The sequence below is a fragment of the Desmodus rotundus genome, chromosome 2 (genome assembly GCF_022682495.2).
Source record: "Desmodus rotundus isolate HL8 chromosome 2, HLdesRot8A.1, whole genome shotgun sequence".
NCBI lineage: Eukaryota > Metazoa > Chordata > Mammalia > Chiroptera > Phyllostomidae > Desmodus > Desmodus rotundus.
In genome coordinates this window covers 2,053,281-2,074,773 of record NC_071388.1, presented here as the reverse complement: position 1 = coordinate 2,074,773, position 21,493 = coordinate 2,053,281, and the positions used below count along the sequence as shown (strand labels likewise).

Below are 21,493 nucleotides of genomic sequence, written 5' to 3'. Positions count from 1 at the left end.
GGACTCTCAGAATGACACCATGGACAGCTCTCCAGGCCCCGCCCCGCCCCTCGCCCGACTGGCTGCCGGGGGCGCCAGGGGTGGTCCTGACACCCCGCCCCCATCCCACGGATCCATACTCCGCCCGCCAAGCTCTTCCCCAGAGTCCCTCCCTTAGCTCTGAGGAGCCCACGTGCGGGGCCATGCAGGACTGTCCTCCGTCTCCCGCACCCCCCGCGGCGGGACCTGCCGCTGGGGCCTGGAGACAGGTCGCCCGCTGCCTACCGCGAGGCTGGCACTCCACCTGCGTCCAGCCCGCAGGGCGCTCCGAGGGGCGGGCCGTCCCTCGGACGCCCCGCCCCTTCCCCGCGAGGGGCGGGTCTTCCGCCCTGTGCCGCGGCGCAATGCGGAAGAGATGGGCCAGCTGGAGCGGAAGTGACGCTTACGGCGGCTTTGGCGGCGGCGGCTGCTGAAGGAGGAGGAGGAGCCGGAGGTAAAGGTGAGCGAGCCGGCGGGGGGCGGGCGCGGCCGCGGCCAGACCTACCAGCAGCCGAGTGCGCGGGTGGCCTCTTCCAGAGGTGGTGTCCGCGGTCGCAGCCCGCGGAGCGGTGAGGGCGCCGCGGGCCGCCTGGAGCGAGGGCGGGCGGGCTGAGGAGACCGCGGGGTGCGCTGCACCGCCGGGCGGGGGCTGTGGTGACAGCGGCTGTCAGCCGTCCGCGAGACTGGACCCTAGGCGGTCCGGGCGTTGTGGACGCCCTGGGCTGCTCCGGGCCTCCGTCCGTCCCCCTAGTGGGGAGCCGCCTTCCCAGGAGCCGGGGTCAGGTCCGCGTCCCGGGTCGTGACCCGGCTCAGGGCGGCGGAGGATCCTCGCCCTCCGCCCCACCCCCGGCCTTTGCCCGCGAGGACCGGCTTCGCTTCCCGAATGGGTTCCCTCTCCACGCAGCGGCGACCCCGAAGAGGGAAGCGGACAGACGCCTTCCCGCGAGACGCGCTCGGGGGTTGCGGGTGTAAACACGCCGCGCCCGGTCCGTGGAGCGACCGATAAAACCCCCTCTCGCTCGCCCGGGAGCCGGTAGCTCCTCCTCTCGCTCTCGGGGGAAACGAGGGGGCGACGAGCCTCCCGGAACCAGCCGTTCGGCCCGCGAGCGCGGCTCCCCGCCCCCTCCCAGGCGCGGGGAGGCCCCGGAGGCCGCGCAGCCGGGCGGCGGGGGCCCGGGGCCGCATCTGCTCTGCTCTGCTCGCTCCCACAGGGCCGCCCGCGCGCGCCGGGATGGCGTTCAGCAAGGGGTTCCGCGTCTACCACAAGCTGGACCCGCCGCCCTTCAGCCTGCTGGTGGAGACCCGGCACCGCGAGGAATGCCTGCTCTTCGAGTCCGGGGCCGTGGCCGTGCTCTGTAAGTGCCCGCCCGCCGGGGGCCGCGCCCTTCCCTTCCTTCCGTCGGGCCTGGTTTTGCCGGGGGCGGCGGCGCGGGTCGTGGTGGCCGGTGTTTGCTGCAATGCGGGGATTGTGCCGTTGCTTCTAGAAGAGTAGCCTTCAGGGAAGTATTGCCGCCGACTGTGTGGCGTCTCGCAGACCCGCCGAGGGGCTCGCTCCCGCTTTCTCCCGCCGCGCCCAGAACTCTGTAGGTCAGTGGCAGTAACGAACTAGGGGCCTGTTTAGTCCTTTTTAACCATCGGAGAGTCTTCTGCTGAGGACCTGGCGTTTTCGTTCGGAGAATGGTAAACCGTCGGTGAAACCTCCCGTGCGACCCGCGGTGGGCTTCGTGGCATCGAAAACATTTTGGGTCGTCCCCGTTTTCAAGAGAAGCCCGCTGCACCTCACACGCCCGAGTAGTAGGTTAGTAATGGGTTGGGTGGTTTTGTGGGAGATGCAAGAAATTAAAAGTAAGGTTAGTTGCAAGGTTAAGCTTCTTTCGTAAAGTAAGATTTTGTCAGGTGAGTCCCACTTGGGGTATTGGAGACGAGGTTGTGTTTTCAGTGGGAACCGCGTTCTCCAGCGCGGGTCTGCTGCCGGGCGCACAGAGCAGGGCGACTGTGCCCGAGAAATGGGCGTTGGCAGCGCGGGGTTGCTGGCCGGGGACCGGACGGACTCCCATTACGCTTACATGAGCCAAAACACACGTTCTGTCCTTAATTCGCGTGGCTTACTTTTTCCATATGACAAGTGTAATAATTCTTATCCCGATGGATGCGTAATTTTAAATATGCAGGGGAAAGGGTTGATTTAGCACGTGAAATATTTTTAAGCTGCTTGTGTTTTTGGTGATACTGCCCGATTTTCTCACTTGTCAGAATTCCAAATGTTTCCTTAACTGTGGTTACCGGCCGTGCCGGGAAGCCAGATGTTCATCTGCGAAGTGGGCGTTACCTGTAGTTCTGGGGGCTTTGGTCTGCGTGCTCCACGGTCGTGACAGTAATAGCACTTCCAAACCTCAGCAGCCTTCTTTTGTGCCGGAAAACGGGGTTTTTTTTTAAATCCCTAAGCCATCCATTTTGGCACTAACATACCTTTTAAGGAAAAAATACTTTCTCAACTGTTCATTAATTCTGCTTATTTCATTAGATTTACACTATGTAAGTCTTTTGGGAGAGAAAAACATTTGAATATTGCTTCTCTCTGTAAAGCTAGCATAAAAAGATGTGTAATCTCTTGGGTGTGCTACTAGCTTTCCTGTTAGAAACTTTACAGCAATACTTAAAATATTAACGTTTAAGAGCTAACAGACCTTTTCATAAGGCACTTGAGTTATAAAATTAATTTGGCATTCCCTCTGGAGTCATGCCGTGGTGTGTGCTGTGCTGTGGAGGGCTCGCTCTCCAAGCCTTCCCGATTTTAAAGCGCCTGCTGTGCCTGGGCTGTGCCTGGAGGAGGGGAGCTGCCCTCCTTGTCCCCGGCGGCCCCGCCCCCGGAATTTCCCAGCATCCACCAGAAGAGTCTCCCGACACATTTTTGGTACTAAACAAGAAGTATCACCCCATTTCCCAGGAAGATTAAGTGCAGATCTCCACTGCCGATCAGGCTGTCTGTAATTTGGCCCTGCCCTCTTGGCTAGTGTTGACCCCTCTAAGGGAACTCTGCCGTTTCCTCAGTGCTTCCCTAAAGCACCGTGCTGTTCCAGCCTTCATCATGCTGTTCCGTGCGATGCCCCCTTGCTCCAGGACTGCAGGAATGCCCCTCTCTGCCTTTCCAGGGCACGCCTGTTCCTTAAGGAACACCTGCCCTGCCCCGCCCACTCTTAGATCTTCCTTCTTTCATTTTTGTAGAACTGCGTCTGTATCCCAAGCCTAACATTCTTTACATGCTGGTCTTGTTGGTCCTACATGCTTGTGTGCAGGTGTTTTTCTTGAAAGTCGATGGTGAGAGTGACCCTACCAGGCCTCGGGCTCTAGCTGCCCAGCTTTAAAAAGTCAAAATTTAAAAAATTAGTCATCTTGGGCAGTACCTATTGTTGAGGATTGGCAGTCACTGAATTATTTTGGCTTATGCCAGAAGTGCCGTAAGATACCCAACATGAAATCTTACCTTTTGTATTATTAGCACATATCAAAAAATGGGGTGTAAGGGAAAAACACAACGAAAACACCCTGCGATCATGGATCCTCTTAGGACTAAGTACCCACTCACGCAGCCTCAGGACCCTGTCTTTGGGCTGATAGGATTCTGCACTTAAATCAGTCGTGACGCTGTGACTTAATCCTTACAATCACCTGGAGAGGTTTTTTGTTTGTTTGTTTGTTTTGTTTTGTTTACAAATACCGGGGCTGGGCTTCAGCCCCTCAGAGATTCCGATATAATGAGGTTTGGATGATAATTTCTGAGCAAAGTTTATATAGGCCTTTCTGTGGTAGATGATGGGGTAATGTTAGCTTGCAGATTTTATTGAAAATAACCACATTTCCAGAACTATAATGCTATTAGTGTTATTACGGGGCCAGTAGTAAGTTTTCCTGAACGCACAGCCTGAACCAGGTGCTGGCGCTCCCGCAGTCCTTTCGTGTGGTGCTGCCACGTGCTGGGACTGCTTGCAGGTGTCCGTCCGTCTGGACGCAGGCTCCTGGAGGAAAGGCCGTGTTGGGTCCTGTTTGATCTCTGGTGCCATTACGGTGTTTTACTCACACTTGTGGGAGAAGTGGTTATGGAGTAAGTTCACAGGGGGAAAGACTAACCTACACTAGACAACAGAGTTGACAAAAGTGCACGGTCTTATATCTGATTGGTTGCCTCCCGCACATCCCCGGCCGAGGAACCTGGGTTGCAACCCGGGCACCTACCCTGCCTGGGATTCGAACCTGCACCTGTTGGTTCACAGGCCAGCGCTCAAGCCACTGAGCCAACCAGCTAGGGCTGCACTGTCCTGTATTTGAAAGTAGATATCTTTTTCTATAAAATTTATTTTCTGTCTTTTAAAGAATTACTGTTTGAGCTGCTGATATAAAAGACATGTTGTTTGGACTTGTTTATGAAAATACTAATGGAAATGACTATAACCACATCATGAAGGTCTTTCTGAAATGCCAATTAAAAATGATGAATGTTATTTATGTCTTGTATAAATACTATTAACAATTTGTTCAAAAATTACTTTTCTTTAAGTAGAAAGTAATTTTGTTATTGATTTCCTTTATTGCATTTAGTTATTTAAAAACCCTTCTGTTTTCACACTGTGCCCTTTGTTAGTGTTACTTGTTTAAAACACTAATGAGTCCATGTGGACTGCAAACTCGATGCCTCTGCAGTGGGGTCAGCGCAGCAGCGGGTTGTCTGCGGCTGTGCGCTGGGTCTGGGCCTCACGGCAGGTCAGTGAGTCACACGTGGCCCAGAGAACGCCCACTGGCTCTCTGGGGGGCTCTGTTTTCTTATTCCGTGTATAGTTGTAGACACAAAAAGGCCAGGTAGCCAGTCAGACACAGATATGCACTAAATTCACAAGCTGCCTCACTTTTCAACCCATTTCCTGCTTTTTAATTATTAAATAATGACTAATTAAAGAGAAAGGCAACACATGGGAAATGGAAAGATGATTTGGGCACCTATTTAAAAGAGAAGGACACAGGGCGTGTAAGTTCCTCTTAAACCTGGAGCTTTTGCTCCCTGGGGTATCACATAATACGTACGGATCACTTGCCTTTCCCTGGCAGGTGGTAGGATTCTTTTCAGGCTTTCCAAGGACTGTGAGTTGAGTCAAATCCACACCCAAATTGTGCCCTTTAAGGCCATATCCCTTAACTCTAGCCCTGGGTTTACTCTCTGTTGTCCACCTGAGTTTGCCCAATTTTTTCTTTTATCCTGGAAATATGAGCTGAAAACTATAAGACAAGATTCTGGAGATCTTTGTCACAGAATCGTAAGTATCCCGCCTTTTCTATGAAACTGTCTTCTGTAACAGAGAAATAATAGTGAAATACTAGTGCCATTTGCTGGCAGCCTTCCCTGCCAGTCACAACCTTAAGCTAGGTTCCTAAACTTCCTGGCCGCACAGCATCTCTGGGGTCTCCCGAAGTTTCTCACAGCAGCCCTAGGCTGCAGCTCTGTGTGTTCCATAGGTCCAAACAAGAGACATTTCTGTCCTAGCAACTTCAGTAGCTGTTTGAGAACTATGATGCAAATGCAGTAAGTTGAACATAATCTGTTTCCTTTGTAAATAACCACAATTATTTACTAATGGAATATGTGTGCCTGTTGAGCATTGGACAGCTTTTCAATCTTGGAATCCGATTGGACAGTGCCACCCTTATTTCCTGTTCCACGTCAATTTATCCCGGAGCCACTGCAAATCCAGCCTCAGAAAGACATTATGTCCCCAAGGGCTATACGGCACTCTGATGCGGAGACTTGGAACACATCCGGCCCCTAGTTGGGCAGTGTCCAACCCGTGTTGAGTGTCTCTGTGATTCCTCCCGTTTAAAATACCCCGCAGCTCTCCTGGGACTCTGTTGACGGGTCCTGGAGCGTCTCAGCGTGCAGTGCAGGAGACGTAGAACTAGGCCTGCTTTATTCCATTTAGTTCTGTGCTCACAGGTGTGGCAGCTGGGGCTTGGAGAGATGAAGCAATGGCTCCAGTGGCACAGTCTTGCCGTGTGATTTTCTCCGCTGTAATTGCTGTTGGTGCTGCTGTGAGGGTGGCGGTTGTTTGGGGGGTGTGGGGCCTTGATGAACAGAAAGGGGTGCCCGTGGAGGACTGCAGCTAAGAGTGGAATTGATAGCATGTCCTAACGAGGGAGCTCTTAAACTCGCTGTGTTTTTGCTGCGGCTACGAGTGTAGTAGAGGGAGCCACGGTCTGATTGAGGGTGGGCCGAGTTAAACGTCAGCTTCTAGGATTTTGGCTGACAAGTGTCGTAGGCGGTGGTGACGGCGTGCGTGGCTGGTCCTTTTTCAATTGCCGAGTGCTGCCCATCTTGCTGACTGCCTTTAGATGGGTTGCAGTGTCCTGTCTCTTTTTAGCCAAAACCTTCAAGTTGACAGAAGTGACTTTATATAGTTGCCTTTTTCTGCACAGAAATGATGAAATTAGACTTGCATATCACTTTATGTGAGGGTTACAAAAACTCATTTTCATTTTGTAAATAAATTTTGGAATGTTCATAATTAATAGACATATCTTAAATGTCAACTTAGATATCAACTCTCAGAAAGAACCTCCCTTGCTCACTCTGGTCTGGGTGGCAGCACTAGCCTCAGAAAGCAGGCCAACCAGGGGTTCCCCTGTGCTTTCGGGTTTACCACGGAACTCTGCTAGGAGGAAATAAAAGGTGACGGTGAAATTTCTCCCACTGAACAGTGAAACTCCACTCTGAGACTTTTTGTTACATGATTTAAGACCTATCAGATCAGATGTTCTGAATTGTCCTATAAAATATTTTTTTAAAAAATACAGCCCAGGACCATAACAGGATGTTCGCTTCTGACCATGATGGTGTAACTGAATTTACCTTTCCTCCTTAAAAGACAACAAACAAAATATAGGAAAGTGTTCAGACACAGAACAGTAGGCGACCTGGGGATGAGTCCAAATGAAGCCTGGCAGTCTCCCAGAGTTGAGGAGACAGAAGGGACCGTGGGGGAGCTCAGACAGCTGGAATTCCCAAGGCACCAGAGAGGGGACAGCTGCACAGAGAGCTGCAGAGGTGTGTTGTAGCGGGTTTTACAGGAGACTTCAGCCACATGCTGATCAGTCCACTGTGCGAGGAAGCTACCGGAGGCAGGGAGAGAACCACTAAAAAAGGAGCCAGCAGAAAAATTCCTGGAGCTTACAAAGAGCAGGAAGTAGTTTGTGTTCTAACCACTCAGGATGGATCAGTCTTGCAATACTGGGGAATTGGGTTGAATTCTCAGAAGGGTATAAGTGCTTCAGTAATGAGACAGAGTAGCCCTCGACGGGATGCCGCCCTGGTCCTGCCTGACGTTTTAGAGCAAGACCCAAAGGATCAGACTGTTTCCAAATAACTTCATCCCACAACAAAGTGTAAGAATATAAGAATACTAAAAATATATGTACACACGAGGCCTGTCAAGAATTGTCCAGCCACGTAACATGAAAAACAGAGACATTTATTGAAGAAGATACAAGATAGAAGAACCATTGTACACAGAACAATGGCGCTTCAGCCCCTCCAAAGTAGGCACCTTGAACCTCACACAGTCGCCATCACCTGCCCTGTTGTATTTTCCTGAATCTCATCGACAGTCTGAAGTGTCTTCCTTTTCAAAAATGATTTTAGTTCTGGGAAAAGCCAGAAGTCTCAGGGCGCCAAATCTGGGCTATAGCGTGGCTGAATCACCTGGGTGATTTCATGTTTCACTGTGACATTGTGCAACACAAGCGCAGAGCTCACCGTGGAGTCATTTCACAGCTCCGGGACCAGGCCGATGTCGGAGAGTGAGCTGCGCCACTGGAGAGCATTAACTCTTCCTGGTCCGCCGGGCACTCTTTAATTACTCCTTCAGTTCAGCTGAAAGAATGCATGTGCCCTTTAAACTCCTGGATGCTTTCGAGATAACAGAGTCAGAGAAAAGAGGAACTAGAAGACAAAACAGTTCTTACTAAGTTATTGGCTTAAACATTAAGTGTTTTTATGTATTTTATACTTATTAAAATAGCCTCTTCAATTTTACAATCATCTTCATAATATAACTTTTAACATACAAAGCATATTTACTTACATAAACTAGCTCTTAGCAGTGATTATTTATTGCGGGTTGTGTTTCATTCTTTTCGCTGGCAGACCATAGGATGCTGCAGTCTGCTGCATACCTTACTGAAGAGCATTCAGGCACAGCCTGTCACTGTCCTGTGGCCCACAAGTGAAGTACAGGCAGGACGCATCTCACAGCTACGTCAGTGCTGGGATGGCCGTGCGTTAGTGCTCATTAGCGGCCTGTCCTTGGTCGGCACCGGTCATGCCTGTGGCCTATTGTGGAACGATTTCACCATTTTCTTGGAGAATGGGGTAGAAAGTCTGGTTATCAGATTGGTGGCAGCTTCTGCAGAGTTGTGTGGGATTGATACAGAGCTGGGTAGAACAGCTATTTATTTTGGATGGCACAGTCGAGACCCAGGTGTCGTTCAAACTGAGATACGGGGTTAGAACCCGTGAAATGCACAACTTGATTTACTACTCCGTGAACATACCCACGCTCCTACCACCAGGTCGAGACACAGAGCATTACTGCTAGCTGTCCAGAAGCTTTTCTCTGCTCCTTCTCAGCTGTCTCCACTGTGAGCCAAGATAATCACTCTTCTGACTGCTTGCTTCAGAGATTAGTTTTATCCAGTTTTGAACTTGGCAGAAGTGGAGTCATTCAGTCTGTGTTCTGCTGTGTCCGCTGCTTTCACTCAGTGTCTGCACGGAGGCTGCCCAAGGTGCAGCAAGTGGCAGTAGCTAACCCATTGTCATTGCTACATAGTGTTCCCTCGCAGGGCTGGACCAGGGTCTGCTCTGCTGACATTTGCTTTCTTTCCCGTGTTTCCTACCATGAGCGACACTAGCAGGAACGTACGTGGACACGTCTGCCAGTGCCCATGTGTACACATTCCTGTTGGATGTATTTGTAAGTCTGTTGCCTGGAACTTTTTTACCTCTGTTTTTCATTTGTCTTACTTCCTGTTAATTGTTCAGGTTTCAGCTCACAGGTCACTTTTGCAGAAAATTTTTAAAGATTTTGTTTATTTTTAGACAGAGGGGAAGGGAGGGAGAAAGAGAGGGAGAGAAACATCAGTGTGTGGTTGCCTCTCGTGCGCCCCCTACTGGGGACCTGGCCAGCATCCCAGGCATATGCCCTGACTGAGAATTGAACTGGTAACCCTTTGGGTCGCAAGCCAGCACTCAATCCACTGAGCCACACCAGCCAGGGCAAGAAATTTTAAATTAGGTTGTTGCAGTCTATGGGAACGCCATCATAGTTCCTACCGCAATTTCTAATATTGCATTTGTATGATTATAGAATGCCTGTCTTCCTGACAGAAGGTATTGGGGCACTGACTTTTTATTATTGGGTCCAGGTACATAGTAGGCATTCAGCAAATACTTGTTACAAGAATGAGTGAAAGGTTATTTTTGTTTTGACTTGTCACCAAGATTGAAATGTGTAGTTTAAGCAGGACATTAATTTGGATAGCTTAATTTCCTTCAGCTGGAATTTTAATTGCTTAATTATACAAAGAAAACCTTTTCCTTGTAAAATAATTGTTCCCTTTGTTTATGATGAAATGGAAAACGGCTTTCCTGCTGGCTAGTTCTGCGATCCTGGGTGAATCACCCACCCTCCAGCCTTTCCTTCCGAGGATGAGCGGCTCCCACTGCAGGAGGCTCTCTGGGTGCGCACCGAGGGCTGCTGGCATGCAAACCCGCTGACCACAAACTGCGCGCGTGCAGCCACAGGCAAATTGTGAGTCTAGGAAGATCGTGCTTGGCTGTGAGCTGTTTCCACATTCTCATTAACTTTCTCTTCCGCTTCAGCTGAAGGAGGACAGCCTGTTCCCCATCTGGAGGGTCTGAGCCACAGCCGAATGTGGACGTCGATTAGCATTAATTCACTGCATAGCTTATCGTTTAGTTCGAATTGTAATTCATCAGAAGTTCGAGAAGTTTACATTTAAATTTCATACTCAAAATAGCATTTAAGTTAAAAACAAATGGCTTTTAAATTATCTGATGGCCTTAAGTAGGCAGTTCATTTTGTTCCCTTCTGTTCCCCTGGGGTGCGCTGTGCAGGTGTGGCCACCACGTGTCAGTTACTGTGTGTTTCCTGAGCCTCCACGTTGGAGACAGATCATGAAAATCAGGGAGCAGTGTGATTCTGTTTCTCCTGGATTTCTGTAGTCTGGCCTTAGGCTTCCCTACTTGCCTTAAGTGCTCATGTGAGAAGGGCGGTGTAATGCAACAGTGCTGAGTCACGCCGGGTATGGCATGTGACGGAGAGCTAGAACAGTAGCCACTACAGCGCACACAGCGTCTACCCCTGCGGTAGACGCCTGTCAGTATAAAATGTTCAGCCTCCATCGAGAGCAACTGATGTGCTTATCCTCTTCAGTGTTTTCTGTTGTCTGTAAGTAGATTATCTCTGTAGCCTCTGTTTCATTACTGCCCTATAGCTGAAATAGGAAACAGGGGCTAGGCCTGCCTTCAGTCATGAATTAGCCAGTTAAAGTAACTTGGAAAGCATGTGCCAAGCTAAACTGATGAATGAGTTAAGTTACCAGAAGTAAGCTGTAGGATATCCCTACCTCGTAGCTTTAGGTAGGTATAAATATTTCTTAATCTCTGCTGTGATGAGCAGAGGAGGTTATTTTTTTCCAAGGGTAGTTTCAGCATAGTAGATATTAAAGCTAAGTTGTTTAGGATGAATTTAAGGAAAGCATTTACGACAGAGTACAGCAATATTGCTCCTTTCTGAGTGTCCATTCTGGAGTTGCTGAGTCTTCTCCATTCCCAGTTTATTAGATCTGCAGGCTGGGTGACCCAGTGATAATCTGGAGCAGGGCAGGCCATGGGACCCTGCAGGCCTAAGGCTCTGCCCGCGTGCTGCCGCTCCCTTTCAGTTGTGGATGTCCAAACGCTTGTTGCGCTTTTGTTTGGAATTTCACTCTGCGACCCTGCTCATATTCATGCGGAGTAGACAGAGGGCCTGCGGATGGCCTGCTCTAGTGATGCGAGGACATGGTTAAAAACACAGCTGTGTGTGTAGGTTTGGTGTGTGAGACAGCCCTGCGTTCTCAGGAACAGCGTGTTCACATTACAGGGGAGACTAAGGAAAGATTAAGGCCTGAGTGAAAGATGGTGTTGAACGTGACATTGGAAGAAGACTGTTTCCTCTAAAAATAAGCTGTGGAGGGACGCAGGTGCTGTTGGTCCCTGAGGCGTCACTTCTGAAGCAGGGCTGTGCCTTCCTTGGCAGACATGTCTAACGGGAGCGAAGGTCCGGGCCTCCTTCGCTGAGTGGCTGATGGTCCTGATCGGCTCAGCATCACTCCTGAGACCAAGTCTTCGTGTAGGTTCCTGCTTAAGTGTCCTTAGAAGTCAGTAACGAGTAAAAGAAAGGTTGCTTTTTCCTGGCATCTCATCTATTTGACAACAGCAGTATGAACAGGCGGGAAAAGTACAGCCGTCCTTCTAGAAAGCAGTCTGTTTGCCTCACTGGAAGCCAGCAGACACCTTGAAAGATAGCACTGGCAGGACCGTGCCTGAGCATCCTGTCACCACATCCCAAGCCCCTGTTTCTGCTCATCCTTTCACTGCATCCCCCTGAGCTCGCCACACCCCCTTCCGTGCAGTCAGAAATCACGTACAGGGCCTGCCCCTGCCCTACACCCCCGCCCTGCAGGTGTCACTGTGAAGGTTGCTCAGTTCTAGCAACGAGCGCATTCAGACTGCCATGCCGGGGCCCACTGCTTCTCTTCTTTGTGTACTATTTTAAAACAAACAGAACGTCTTTGCTGCACCTCTCCATTTGTTTCTGTCTGCTAGATGAGTACTGAGCAGCCACACTGGGGAGCGTCTCTATGTGAGGCTGGTGCTGAGATGCAAAGGAATGAGACGTAGTTGCTAGGGCTGTGAGTATACCAGGCCTGCAGTGCAAATGGAGAGGGCAGAGAGAGGGACTTCCAGCCGGAGTGACCGGGGACTGCAGGGAGGAAGTGGCTTCTGAGTTGAGCATTGAAGGACGGGTAGGTTTTGGAAAGACAGATGACAGCTATTCTAGAGGGAAAGAACACGGCACAAAGTTGCTGCGGGAAGGAGTGTGGGGTGGCCTGACTGAACTCACAAATGCTGCATTTTATCTGAAGGTTGCTAGGTGAACTCAGTGACCTCTCTACTCCTACTCCCTCACATGTCGAGTGGAAATGTAGTCACCTTGCTCATGGTTGCTGTGAAAATTGAGCCCTGCATGAGAAAGACCCAACCCCGTGTCGGTGGCTGTCATCATCACCCCAGAAAGAGTGCGCAGGTGCCTCAGCCGAGACATTGGTGATCACCGAGAAAGTGGCACACTGCTGTGAGGGGAGAGCTCCCGGCAGGGAGAATGGCATCGTTTGTGTGCGTGGTCTGGCTCTCTTCCCTTTGCTTGAGCACACTGGGTGTAAGAGCATGCGCTTTACGTTGTGTGCTTGCCATGTGCACCCTCCTGCTCCTGAGCCTCAGAAGGTGACGCAGGTGTAGATAACCAGGCAGCATGGCGCTTGCTGGCATGTTTATGTCTGGGGACAGTCTGAAAGACAGGTCTTCGGGGCTGAGAGGCATGACCTAGTCACGTTTGGAGCGCAATTAACGCAAAAGTAGTTATTCATTATGAGAAGAAGGAACATATTTTGTTGCATGGTAAATTAAGTACAGAGTAACTTTTTTTGTTTTCAAAGGGAAGGTGTTAATTTAATATTAAAGACAAATTTTCTTTTTAACTCTAGTGCTAGCTGCTGGTGTTTGAGCCCAGATGTTGGTTGCTGCTGAAACTGACACAGCCAGTAATGTCTAGAGGACTGCATTAGGGATGGTATCTGCAGACACATTGTACATAACCCGTCAAACTCCAGAACGACACTTGCTCTGGGAGGCATGTTTCCTATTATCAGAGATGCAACAAGTCTCCTAACATTTTAGGGGTGGACAATCCTTTATAAAATATAATTAAAATTTATGTTGTGGTGTTTTATATTCTTGTGGCTTGTCATTGAACCTTAGAAGTAATTGTTCTATAAACATATGGTGTCATAATAATAATAATGATGATAATAATAATAATAATGGAACTCTAGGAATGCAGAATGAACTATAAATCCCCATAACTAATGGCCTGGTGAAATATTCCCCGTCCCCTAATCTCATACAGTGTGGCTTCATGAAGGTAAAGGCCTACAGTCAGCGATGAACAGACTAGGGAACTGTGGAAGTATCAGCTAACACAGTGACTAATTGAATCACTGAGTCTCAGCCTGTGCTACCAACTAGCAGAGCACAACTCATTGGGATGCAGGAGTGAGATGGCTGGGCAGGGGGTTTAAAGGTGGATGGTCCGAAGGAGGTGAAGCAGGCAGGGAATGAGGTGACCTGCAGACTGAGCAGAGCTTGGGGACAAAGAAAACGCTCTCCAGCTCGGAGGACTGAGGAATGGCAGGCAGAGCAGTAGGCCGAGAAGAGGTGCCCCTGGGGGCAATCAAGGTGGGCAGGAAGTGGGCAAACCGCAAGGGAGTGCTGTGTGCTCGTGTCCTGTGAACCGCAGCCAGGCACGCTCCTCTTCTGCATGTAGGGGAGTGAGGACGGGGAGGAGGGGCGAGGGGCCCAGGAGGTGAGGGTGTTTGGGGTGGAATGGGCAATGGGGCCAGTGGAGAAGGAACGGACTTGGATGGGGAAGGGCAGAGCAAGCAAGAGGACTGTACCTTTGTGGGTTTGTAGACTCTAGAAGGTATCATTTGTAATTGTCTGTTGAGATACTAGCTGTGGTTTATATTTCTTTGGTTCTTTGTCAAATTTTTAGTAAGTGTATTTGCTAAGAACTAGGAAGATTTTTCCTTTAGAGTTTCAGAATTTGTGTTTTTTATTTCTTAATAGAACAACCGCAATAGGGTACCCTGGGGAAACTACCCTGTGGACTATGTTTATTAGCAAGATGACATTAATCTCGCTGAGGAAGAAATAGGTCAGGCCTTCCTGCTCCTGTGCTGACCTGTGTAGTCATTAGCTTCTACTGTTTAAACATCCGGTCGGCCTTCTGTGTGCCAAGCCCTAGCCTAAGAGTTGGGGGCAGAAGAGCGACTGGGACGGGGTCTCTGCCTTCCAGGGGCAGGCTGGCTGATGGGGGAAGGACAGGTGACAAGATGTAGAAATGTTCCGCTAAGGTGAAGAGGGAGCTCTGTGAAAGAACTGCCTGGGGAAGTAAAGGAGGCCTTCTAGAAGAAACCTTCTGCCTGTGCTTTTATCAGGTGCATAGAGCTGTGCCAAGGGGCAAGGGTGGGCAGAGCCTCACAGGCAGAAGGCTAGGTTGCTGTGCAGGGTGTGGAGATGTAAAAGCGAGTGCTCGGGCAACAGTGAGTGTTGTGTGACTGCAGCCCAGGATACAAGGATGGGGAGGGAGGCGGCGGTGATGGAAAATGAAACGGAAAGAATACGTTGAGGCCAGATTCTGAAAGATTCCTGGTTAAGGAGTGGGTGTTAGTCTATGAGGGATATCACAGCAGTGCGGGCCTGGTAGTAAGAACAGTTGAACAGATCAATGGGAGGGAAAAGCAACTTCAAAAACAACCCCCAACACATGAATGTTATTAAAGGTAATAGTACTTCATACCAGTGGGAGAGGCTGGATTGGTAGACAGTGGTGGAACATTGGCTAACTCTGGGCAATTAAGTTACTGGTTTGAGAAAATATGCATTACATTGGTTAATAATGTCAGATTTAGATTTAGAAATTTTTGATTGAAACTCTGGCTTTATAGCTAAATGACACCTGACTTTCAGGTCATATTTCTTACCCTAAGACTTTTTTTGTAGCTTCTGCAGAAAAAGAGGCCATCAAGGGTACGTACTCCAAAGTGCTGGATGCGTACGGACTCCTGGGTGTCCTGCGGTTAAATCTCGGTGAGTTTATTACGCAACATTATTTACTTGTTTTTATTTCTGTTTTGTAATTCTAAGGATTTGGAAGAGACTATAAATAGTGTCACCCTCCATGTGTGAGCTGCAATTGTGGTGACGTCTCTTAAGCCCCGAGTAAGCTAATCTCGGGACAGTGTGCATCGACCCAAAAGGCGGCAACGCAGTCCAGCTCTTGCGGTCATGAGTCCCCAAGGCCGTGGCCCGTGGAGCACTCTGAGCTCGGTGTAGCGCCCACAGGCAGAGCAGGGCACCCTCCTGGTCCTTTGCCTTAGTGAGTTTGGGCAATGACAGCTCGGGGAACCACGTGATTTTCCTGGTTTGTAGTGGGAAGGACGTCTGGTTCATATTCAGAAGGGTGCAGTTTGAGTCTGTCTCTCCCACCTACCGTCACCGTGGGTGGCAAAGAGACCTCTGGATTACCAGCTGGATTGCTGGAGCAGTGGGACCGGAGTGTGGTCCAAGGACTGGCGCTGTCCGGTGAATGGCTCCCTACCAGCCTGTGATGAGGGAGGAGCCCACGCTGCCATGCCAGCCAGCACACGGCTTCTGTGGCCGATAAAGTCGTGCATGGGAAAGGTTGGCGAAACCAAACGGTGACTGTGGTGAGGTGGTGGTTTTCTGCTCTGGGACAGGCACCTTTTCTCGTTGTGCGCCCTAACAGCCCAGGGGCCCTGCTCTGTGGAGCACTGGTCCATGAAATGGGATTTGCCAGTTGCTGGCCTAATGCTGTCGTAGGCGGTCCTCCTGGCCCTGGGACACTCCCTGTGCTCCATGGTACGGGAGCGCCTCTTGGTTGTGTCACCACCTGTGTCGTGGGGCCATGCCTCGGGGCCACACCTGCCAATGGCCAAGCTGGTGCTCACACACACCACTGCCGCCTGCCGCCTCGTGCCGATCTCACAGGCTCTGGTCGAAAGTCTCTGTGGAAGTTTTTGTAACCGAAGTTGCTTTATAAATTGTTACCAGGGACTCTTTGCCCATGTATCAGCAGCAGCTCACATTTTATAGTGGTTTTCAACTAGACTGGGGACCAAGGACTGCCACATTCGTGGTCTTGGCTGAACTTCCCAATGGTCAAGGAGGCGAGGCAGGGAAGGCAGCACCTGGTTTTGTTTGATAATTTTGTATGTCCTCAGATTAAGTAGAGGAACAGTTTCAAAAATATGAGATCATTCTGTTAATGTTTAAATGCTTCGTTACTCTAAATGCATTTGAACAAGGGTTTCTTCTACATTTGCCAAAATCTAGTTGTGAACATAAGCACGTCCGTGGTAAGTTTAAAGTAACCACGACATCAGATTTAAAAAGCTGGAGACAAGAGAAGACAGCTAGAAGAAACTTTGAATAGCTTGAGAAATATTGGAATGTTTCATCCACTTAAATAAATCTTTGACTTTTGCAGGTGATACCATGTTGCATTATCTGGTCCTAGTCACTGGGTGTATGTCTGTTGGGAAAATTCAAGAGTCTGAAGTTTTCCGAGTGACTTCCACTGAATTTTTATCACTCCGAATTGACTCTTCCGATGAGGATCGCATTTCAGAAGTGCGGAAAGTTTTGAATTCAGGAAACTTTTATTTCGCGTGGTCTGCGTCTGGAGCCAGTTTAGATCTGAGTCTCAGTGCGCACCGCAGCATGCAAGAGCACGCGACTGACAACAGGTTTTTCTGGTGAGTCTGAGCGGCGGTCTTCCCTCGGCGTCTCGGTGCGGTGAATTGGGACACGGTGTGTTCAGGGGTTATTTCCAGAGAGAGAGGCGTGTCACGGTCCAGACACCAACGCTCTTTCCTGCCCCCGCCCTCAGCGGAGCGGAGCAGGCATCTGCCGGTCACTTTATGGAGTCATGTGGCATGAAACCCATTTGCTCTGCTTGACCTCAACTGACCTTCCATCTCAGAAATATACTTAAAATCTTTATTTTAAAATTAGCAATGCGGTAGTTGTATCAGAATCGTGTTACTGATACTCCTTATAATTGTGAGATCTTGTCTCTGACGATATTACCCTTCTGAGCCAACTTTCCCTGATTGTGTTTAACTTTAGTTGTAAGTCGATGATCTTGATTCAGCAGACTGCAGGGGTGCTGTGTGGGGTGCAGGTGAGCACGGGCAGAAACCAGACCTAGTTGGTAGCACTGCACGTTGGCCCTTATTACGCACGATGGGCCATGTTGTCAGTGTGCACGTGGGGCAGGCAGGGCGTACGCAGCTGTGGTGAGACCGGCCTCTCCAGGGCCCACAGCCGGCACCAGTGCCATTGTCTTCCCCCCAGCAGCATGCACGAACCCTTCTCCTTCTGTCTCTGTGCTATAAGGCCAATGTCCGGGACTGCTCTGGGCCTCCCTCAGCTGTTCCAACTGGAGGGCTTCCCTCCTGCACGGCTGTCCCCTGCATTTCCACCGCTGCCTGTTGGGCCCTCAGGGAACACATTCAGGTTGGACCCTTTTGCCTGGGTGTCAGAGGCTCAAAGTCAGCCACCACCTGGGAGAGAAACTAATGTCAGAGAAGCAGCTGGGTCCCCTTGCCCACGGGGAAGCTTCTTGACACAGAGCAGTGCTGTAGGGGGCGAAGGAGGGCAGAATGGAGGTAGACACTCGGAGCCCACCCAGCCAAGGAGGAGGGGGAGGGGCCCCGGAGGGGACAGAGTCCTGGTGCTCACATCAGCCCCGAGTTTCTCTGACCCACTAGATGTTGAAGCCCCCGAAGAGGGGAGAAAGGAGTCACAGCTGGGCTCGGGGCGGCTGTCCTTACTCCCCACTCATCCTTCCCCAGCCTCCTCAGATGGAGAGAACAGACTTTTTTATCCTCACCCAAGGTCACGCTTATTGATGTTAGAGAGAGGGGAAGGGAGAGAAACAATCGGTTGCCTCTTGTAGGCGCCTGGATCAGGAACCGAACCCGCAACCTAGTCACGTGCCCTGACAGGGGACGAACCCAAGACGTTCTGCTTTGTGGAACGACACCCAACCCACTGGGCCACACAGGCCAGACCTGAGAGAGAAAACTTTTCCTTCCACGACTGCAAGTCCACACAGGCGCAGGCGCGTTGATCAGCAGTCAGCACGTTCGTTACCTTTGACCAGTAGGAATAATTCGCTCACCTTTTCACTCAGTGAAGGGTAACTTAGATCAGAGAGTGAGGGGCTCACCCCCAGGAGACAGGGTGAACAAAGGGAAGCTTAAACACCGGAGGTGAGTTTGCTCATTTTGCACTTCTTACCATTTTGCTAAGGATCAGCATTCTCGAGCCTCACTTGCGTAGAAGAATGAAAGCTTTGAGAATTCATGTTCATCACACATACCCTTGCAGCTCAGTGGCAATATTCTCCAGGATGCAGCCACGTCAGCTTCGTAGCCAGAGAGTGGCATCTCCCTGTCACAGAAGCCAGGTCGTTTTACTCCACTGGAGAGCAGAAGCTGCTGCTTTCTCATTTGTTTCCAAATTTAAATAGAATTAAAACAGCGACACATTCACAGCAAAGAGAACTGAAAACTGACAGCGGAGGGAGAGACTCCACCCGAGCGAATGTGTCGGACCCCACAGTCTGTCCCAGTGGGCACAGCAGGTCTCCTCTTCCTCTGCTGTGACACGGGCCTCCCTGGGCTGTCTGGATACACAGTCACACTCACCCTGAGCTTTGCCTTGGCCAGTGTAGGTGACGGTAAAGTAGGAACTTCGCATCATACTTTTAAAATAAGTAATGGCGTCAGAGGTGCAGTTATTCTAGTCGAGGATTCCGCACTAATTCACACCCAGGGCGCACTCACGAGGCGGTGAGGAGGGCGGTGCAGCGGGTCCGCCAGAGCTGCACACGGCCAGCACCTGCGTCGTTGCCCTGTTGTTGCCCTGCAGCCCAAGCCCCAAGGAGGGGGGCCGGGCCCTGGGGCTCTAGCGGTTCTGCTGGGTGTTATTGATAGCAATGACCCTGAGCTCCAGGAGGCGCCCTTGCTTTTCTGTGTACCCTGAAGACAGTGAGATAGTGCGGAGCACTCAGGAAAGACTTCCACGTAATACAGTAGGAGGGTTTTAAGCCACAGAGCCAAGCTTCGATAGCAGGGAAAAGCCACTTTTGTGAGTGAGGCCCCTTGTTACCTGATGATGCCAGAGAGGAAGTTTCCCTGCGCAGTAGTCTGCTTTCCTCAGTGGGTTTGCAATTTCCACAGGCTCCTTGGAGACACCCCCGAAGAGGGGTGAGCAGGCCGAGAAGGTGGCCAGCTTGGCAGGGCTCCAGCCCCTGGGCCTGCTTCCACCACAGGAACTCTGCTCTTGTCTGTTTCCTGCGCTTTGCCTCGGCATGTCTGCGTGAATGAAACTTCCTGCTCTGAACAAGTTTGGAAACCAGGCCCTATATTTTCCCTAGAATACTGGAAAATAGGCATGCCTTAAAACAGTAGGCACACCCTGGCCAGTGTGGCTCAGTTGCCTGGAGCGTCGTCCTATAACCAATGGGTTGTAGGCTCGATTCCCGGTGGGGGCACAAACCTAGGTTGCAGGTGTCATCCCTGGTCTGGGTGTGCACGACCCCAGGTCTGGGCACATACGGGAGGCGACCAATTGATGTTTCTCTCCCTCTCTCCCTGAAAGCAATGGGAAAAAATGTGAGGATAAAAAAACCCAAAAAATGATAGTCACTAGCCTGCCTGGCTGTTTAAATTTAAATGAATTAATATAGAGCCTTATTTTAAAAAATAGAGCCTCATAAAAGGCAGGCCTTGAAAGTAGAGCTTTGTGAAGTGGGGTGGGGATATGTGTGTGAAACCCTTTTTGGAAAAGTTAGGTCATAAATACACTGTCTAAAAAGACGAGAGAAACGGGGCACGGATACTGACCACACGAAAGATGGGCTGCTCTACCGTGGCCCGTCGGTCCCGTGCGGGGATCTCGGCTCACAGCCTGATCTCCCAATGCCTGCCGCAGCGCGTGTCAATGAGGTGACTTAACGTCGGTGCCTTTTAATGTAATGGCACGAACCTAGTGTTCTGGCAGTACCGTTTTAATGCATGACGCTGTCTGGGACTCAGTGAGATAACGCAGCTCTTTCTGTCGCTGGTAGGAATCAGTCTTTGCACTTGCACCTCAAGCACTACGGTGTGAGCTGTGAGGACTGGCTGCTGCGTCTCATGTGCGGGGGAGTGGAGATCAGGACCATCTACGCTGCCCACAAGCAGGCCAAGGCCTGCCTCATCTCCAGGCTGAGCTGTGAGCGGGCCGGGACCAGGTTCAATGTCCGCGGGACGAACGATGATGGTCACGTCGCCAACTTTGTAGAAACAGAGCAGGTACGTGGTGTTTTATGTTGCTGAACTCACGCAGGGGATGCAAGGCACAGAAAGTAATAGAATAACATGTTTTTAATTGATTCAGAGCTTATTTTTGACATGCGTGTTGTCATTTTCTGGTTATTCCCAGCTAGATATTGGTGTTCAGAAAGGCTGCCATAAAACAAACTTATTAGGTCTGGCTCTTCCAATAAGAAGTGAGATTTTCACTCATCAGCATGGCATGTCCGTGCCCATGTTTCGATGTTGAGTTAAAAATCCTTATTTATAGAGTAGACAACTTAAGAAAAGTTGTTTTCTGTGAAATTAAGTCAATCCTAACTCTTACGTGTAGGTACATGTACCATTTCAAAATAAAAGTTGTGATGTTTTTGGCTATGAAACTATATAACTGTAAATGTAATCTATGCCTCCTGCCCAACTCCAATTTTCAAATTAATTTTAAAAATATAAAAAGCTTAATAAAAAATTATGTGAAAATGGGAAGGTATGTGTATAAAATTTTGAAATTTAAAAGGAATTATTTTTTTTAGAGTTGTGATTCTTATGCGTATTTTTTAAATGTTTTCCTGGTTAATACAGGGTGAGGCAAAAGTAGGTTTATAGTTGTGAAGTGCAAAACAGAGTTTATTCTTGTATTATTATTTATTAATTATTATATTATTTTCCACATAGGTTTCCATGTAAACCTACCTTTGCCCCACCTTGTACATATAGAAGAGTTATCACGATTGAGAAAATCAAACTTACTCAGTAGCCCGTTCTGGATGCTGTGCTAGGGCAATGAGTGTACAAGTGCCGGGCCGTAGGGTGCAGTGGAGCATGGCAGGCGTGGCCGGTCTGTCTGCCGACGTGGCGGCAGCAGCCTGGCAGAGGAAGTGCCCTGCTCCCCGTCTCTCCCTGCAGGTCGTGTACTTAGATGACTCTGTCTCCTCCTTCATTCAAATCCGGGGGTCGGTCCCGTTGTTCTGGGAGCAGCCAGGGTTGCAGGTAGGTGTCTGACATTGTCTTTGTTTTCCTCCCGAAAATTGCCACTTTTTCTAGGTTTTCAGGATTGTTGTTAGTTCACTGAATAGTTCTGTTATTCAATGTAGTAGTATTAGCTAGATTCATAAATGAGGAGCTAAGTATAGAATTCTTAGAGTTTATC

General features: G+C 49.9%; 1 protein-coding gene across 13 annotated transcripts in view; it reads left to right on the top strand.

Moving 5' to 3' along the window:
* Positions 1-399: 399 nt before the first annotated feature.
* The window catches only part of SYNJ1 (synaptojanin 1), a 72,621-nt gene continuing 51,527 nt past the window's right edge, over positions 400-21,493 (top strand). For 10 of the 13 annotated variants that reach the window (XM_053916730.1, XM_053916724.1, XM_053916740.1 and 7 more), the window contains exons 1-6: positions 400-478; positions 1,230-1,373; positions 14,960-15,046; positions 16,467-16,734; positions 20,118-20,343; positions 21,250-21,333. In XM_053916730.1, the coding sequence (XP_053772705.1) occupies positions 1,250-1,373; positions 14,960-15,046; positions 16,467-16,734; positions 20,118-20,343; positions 21,250-21,333 (789 nt within the window). In that variant the 5' untranslated portion in view covers positions 400-478; positions 1,230-1,249. Of the gene's footprint in view, positions 588-1,229; positions 1,374-1,502; positions 1,817-14,959; positions 15,047-16,466; positions 16,735-20,117; positions 20,344-21,249; positions 21,334-21,493 lie in introns of those variants that run through there. The other 3 variants (XM_053916714.1, XM_053916719.1, XM_045195339.2) reach the window with 3 other exon arrangements.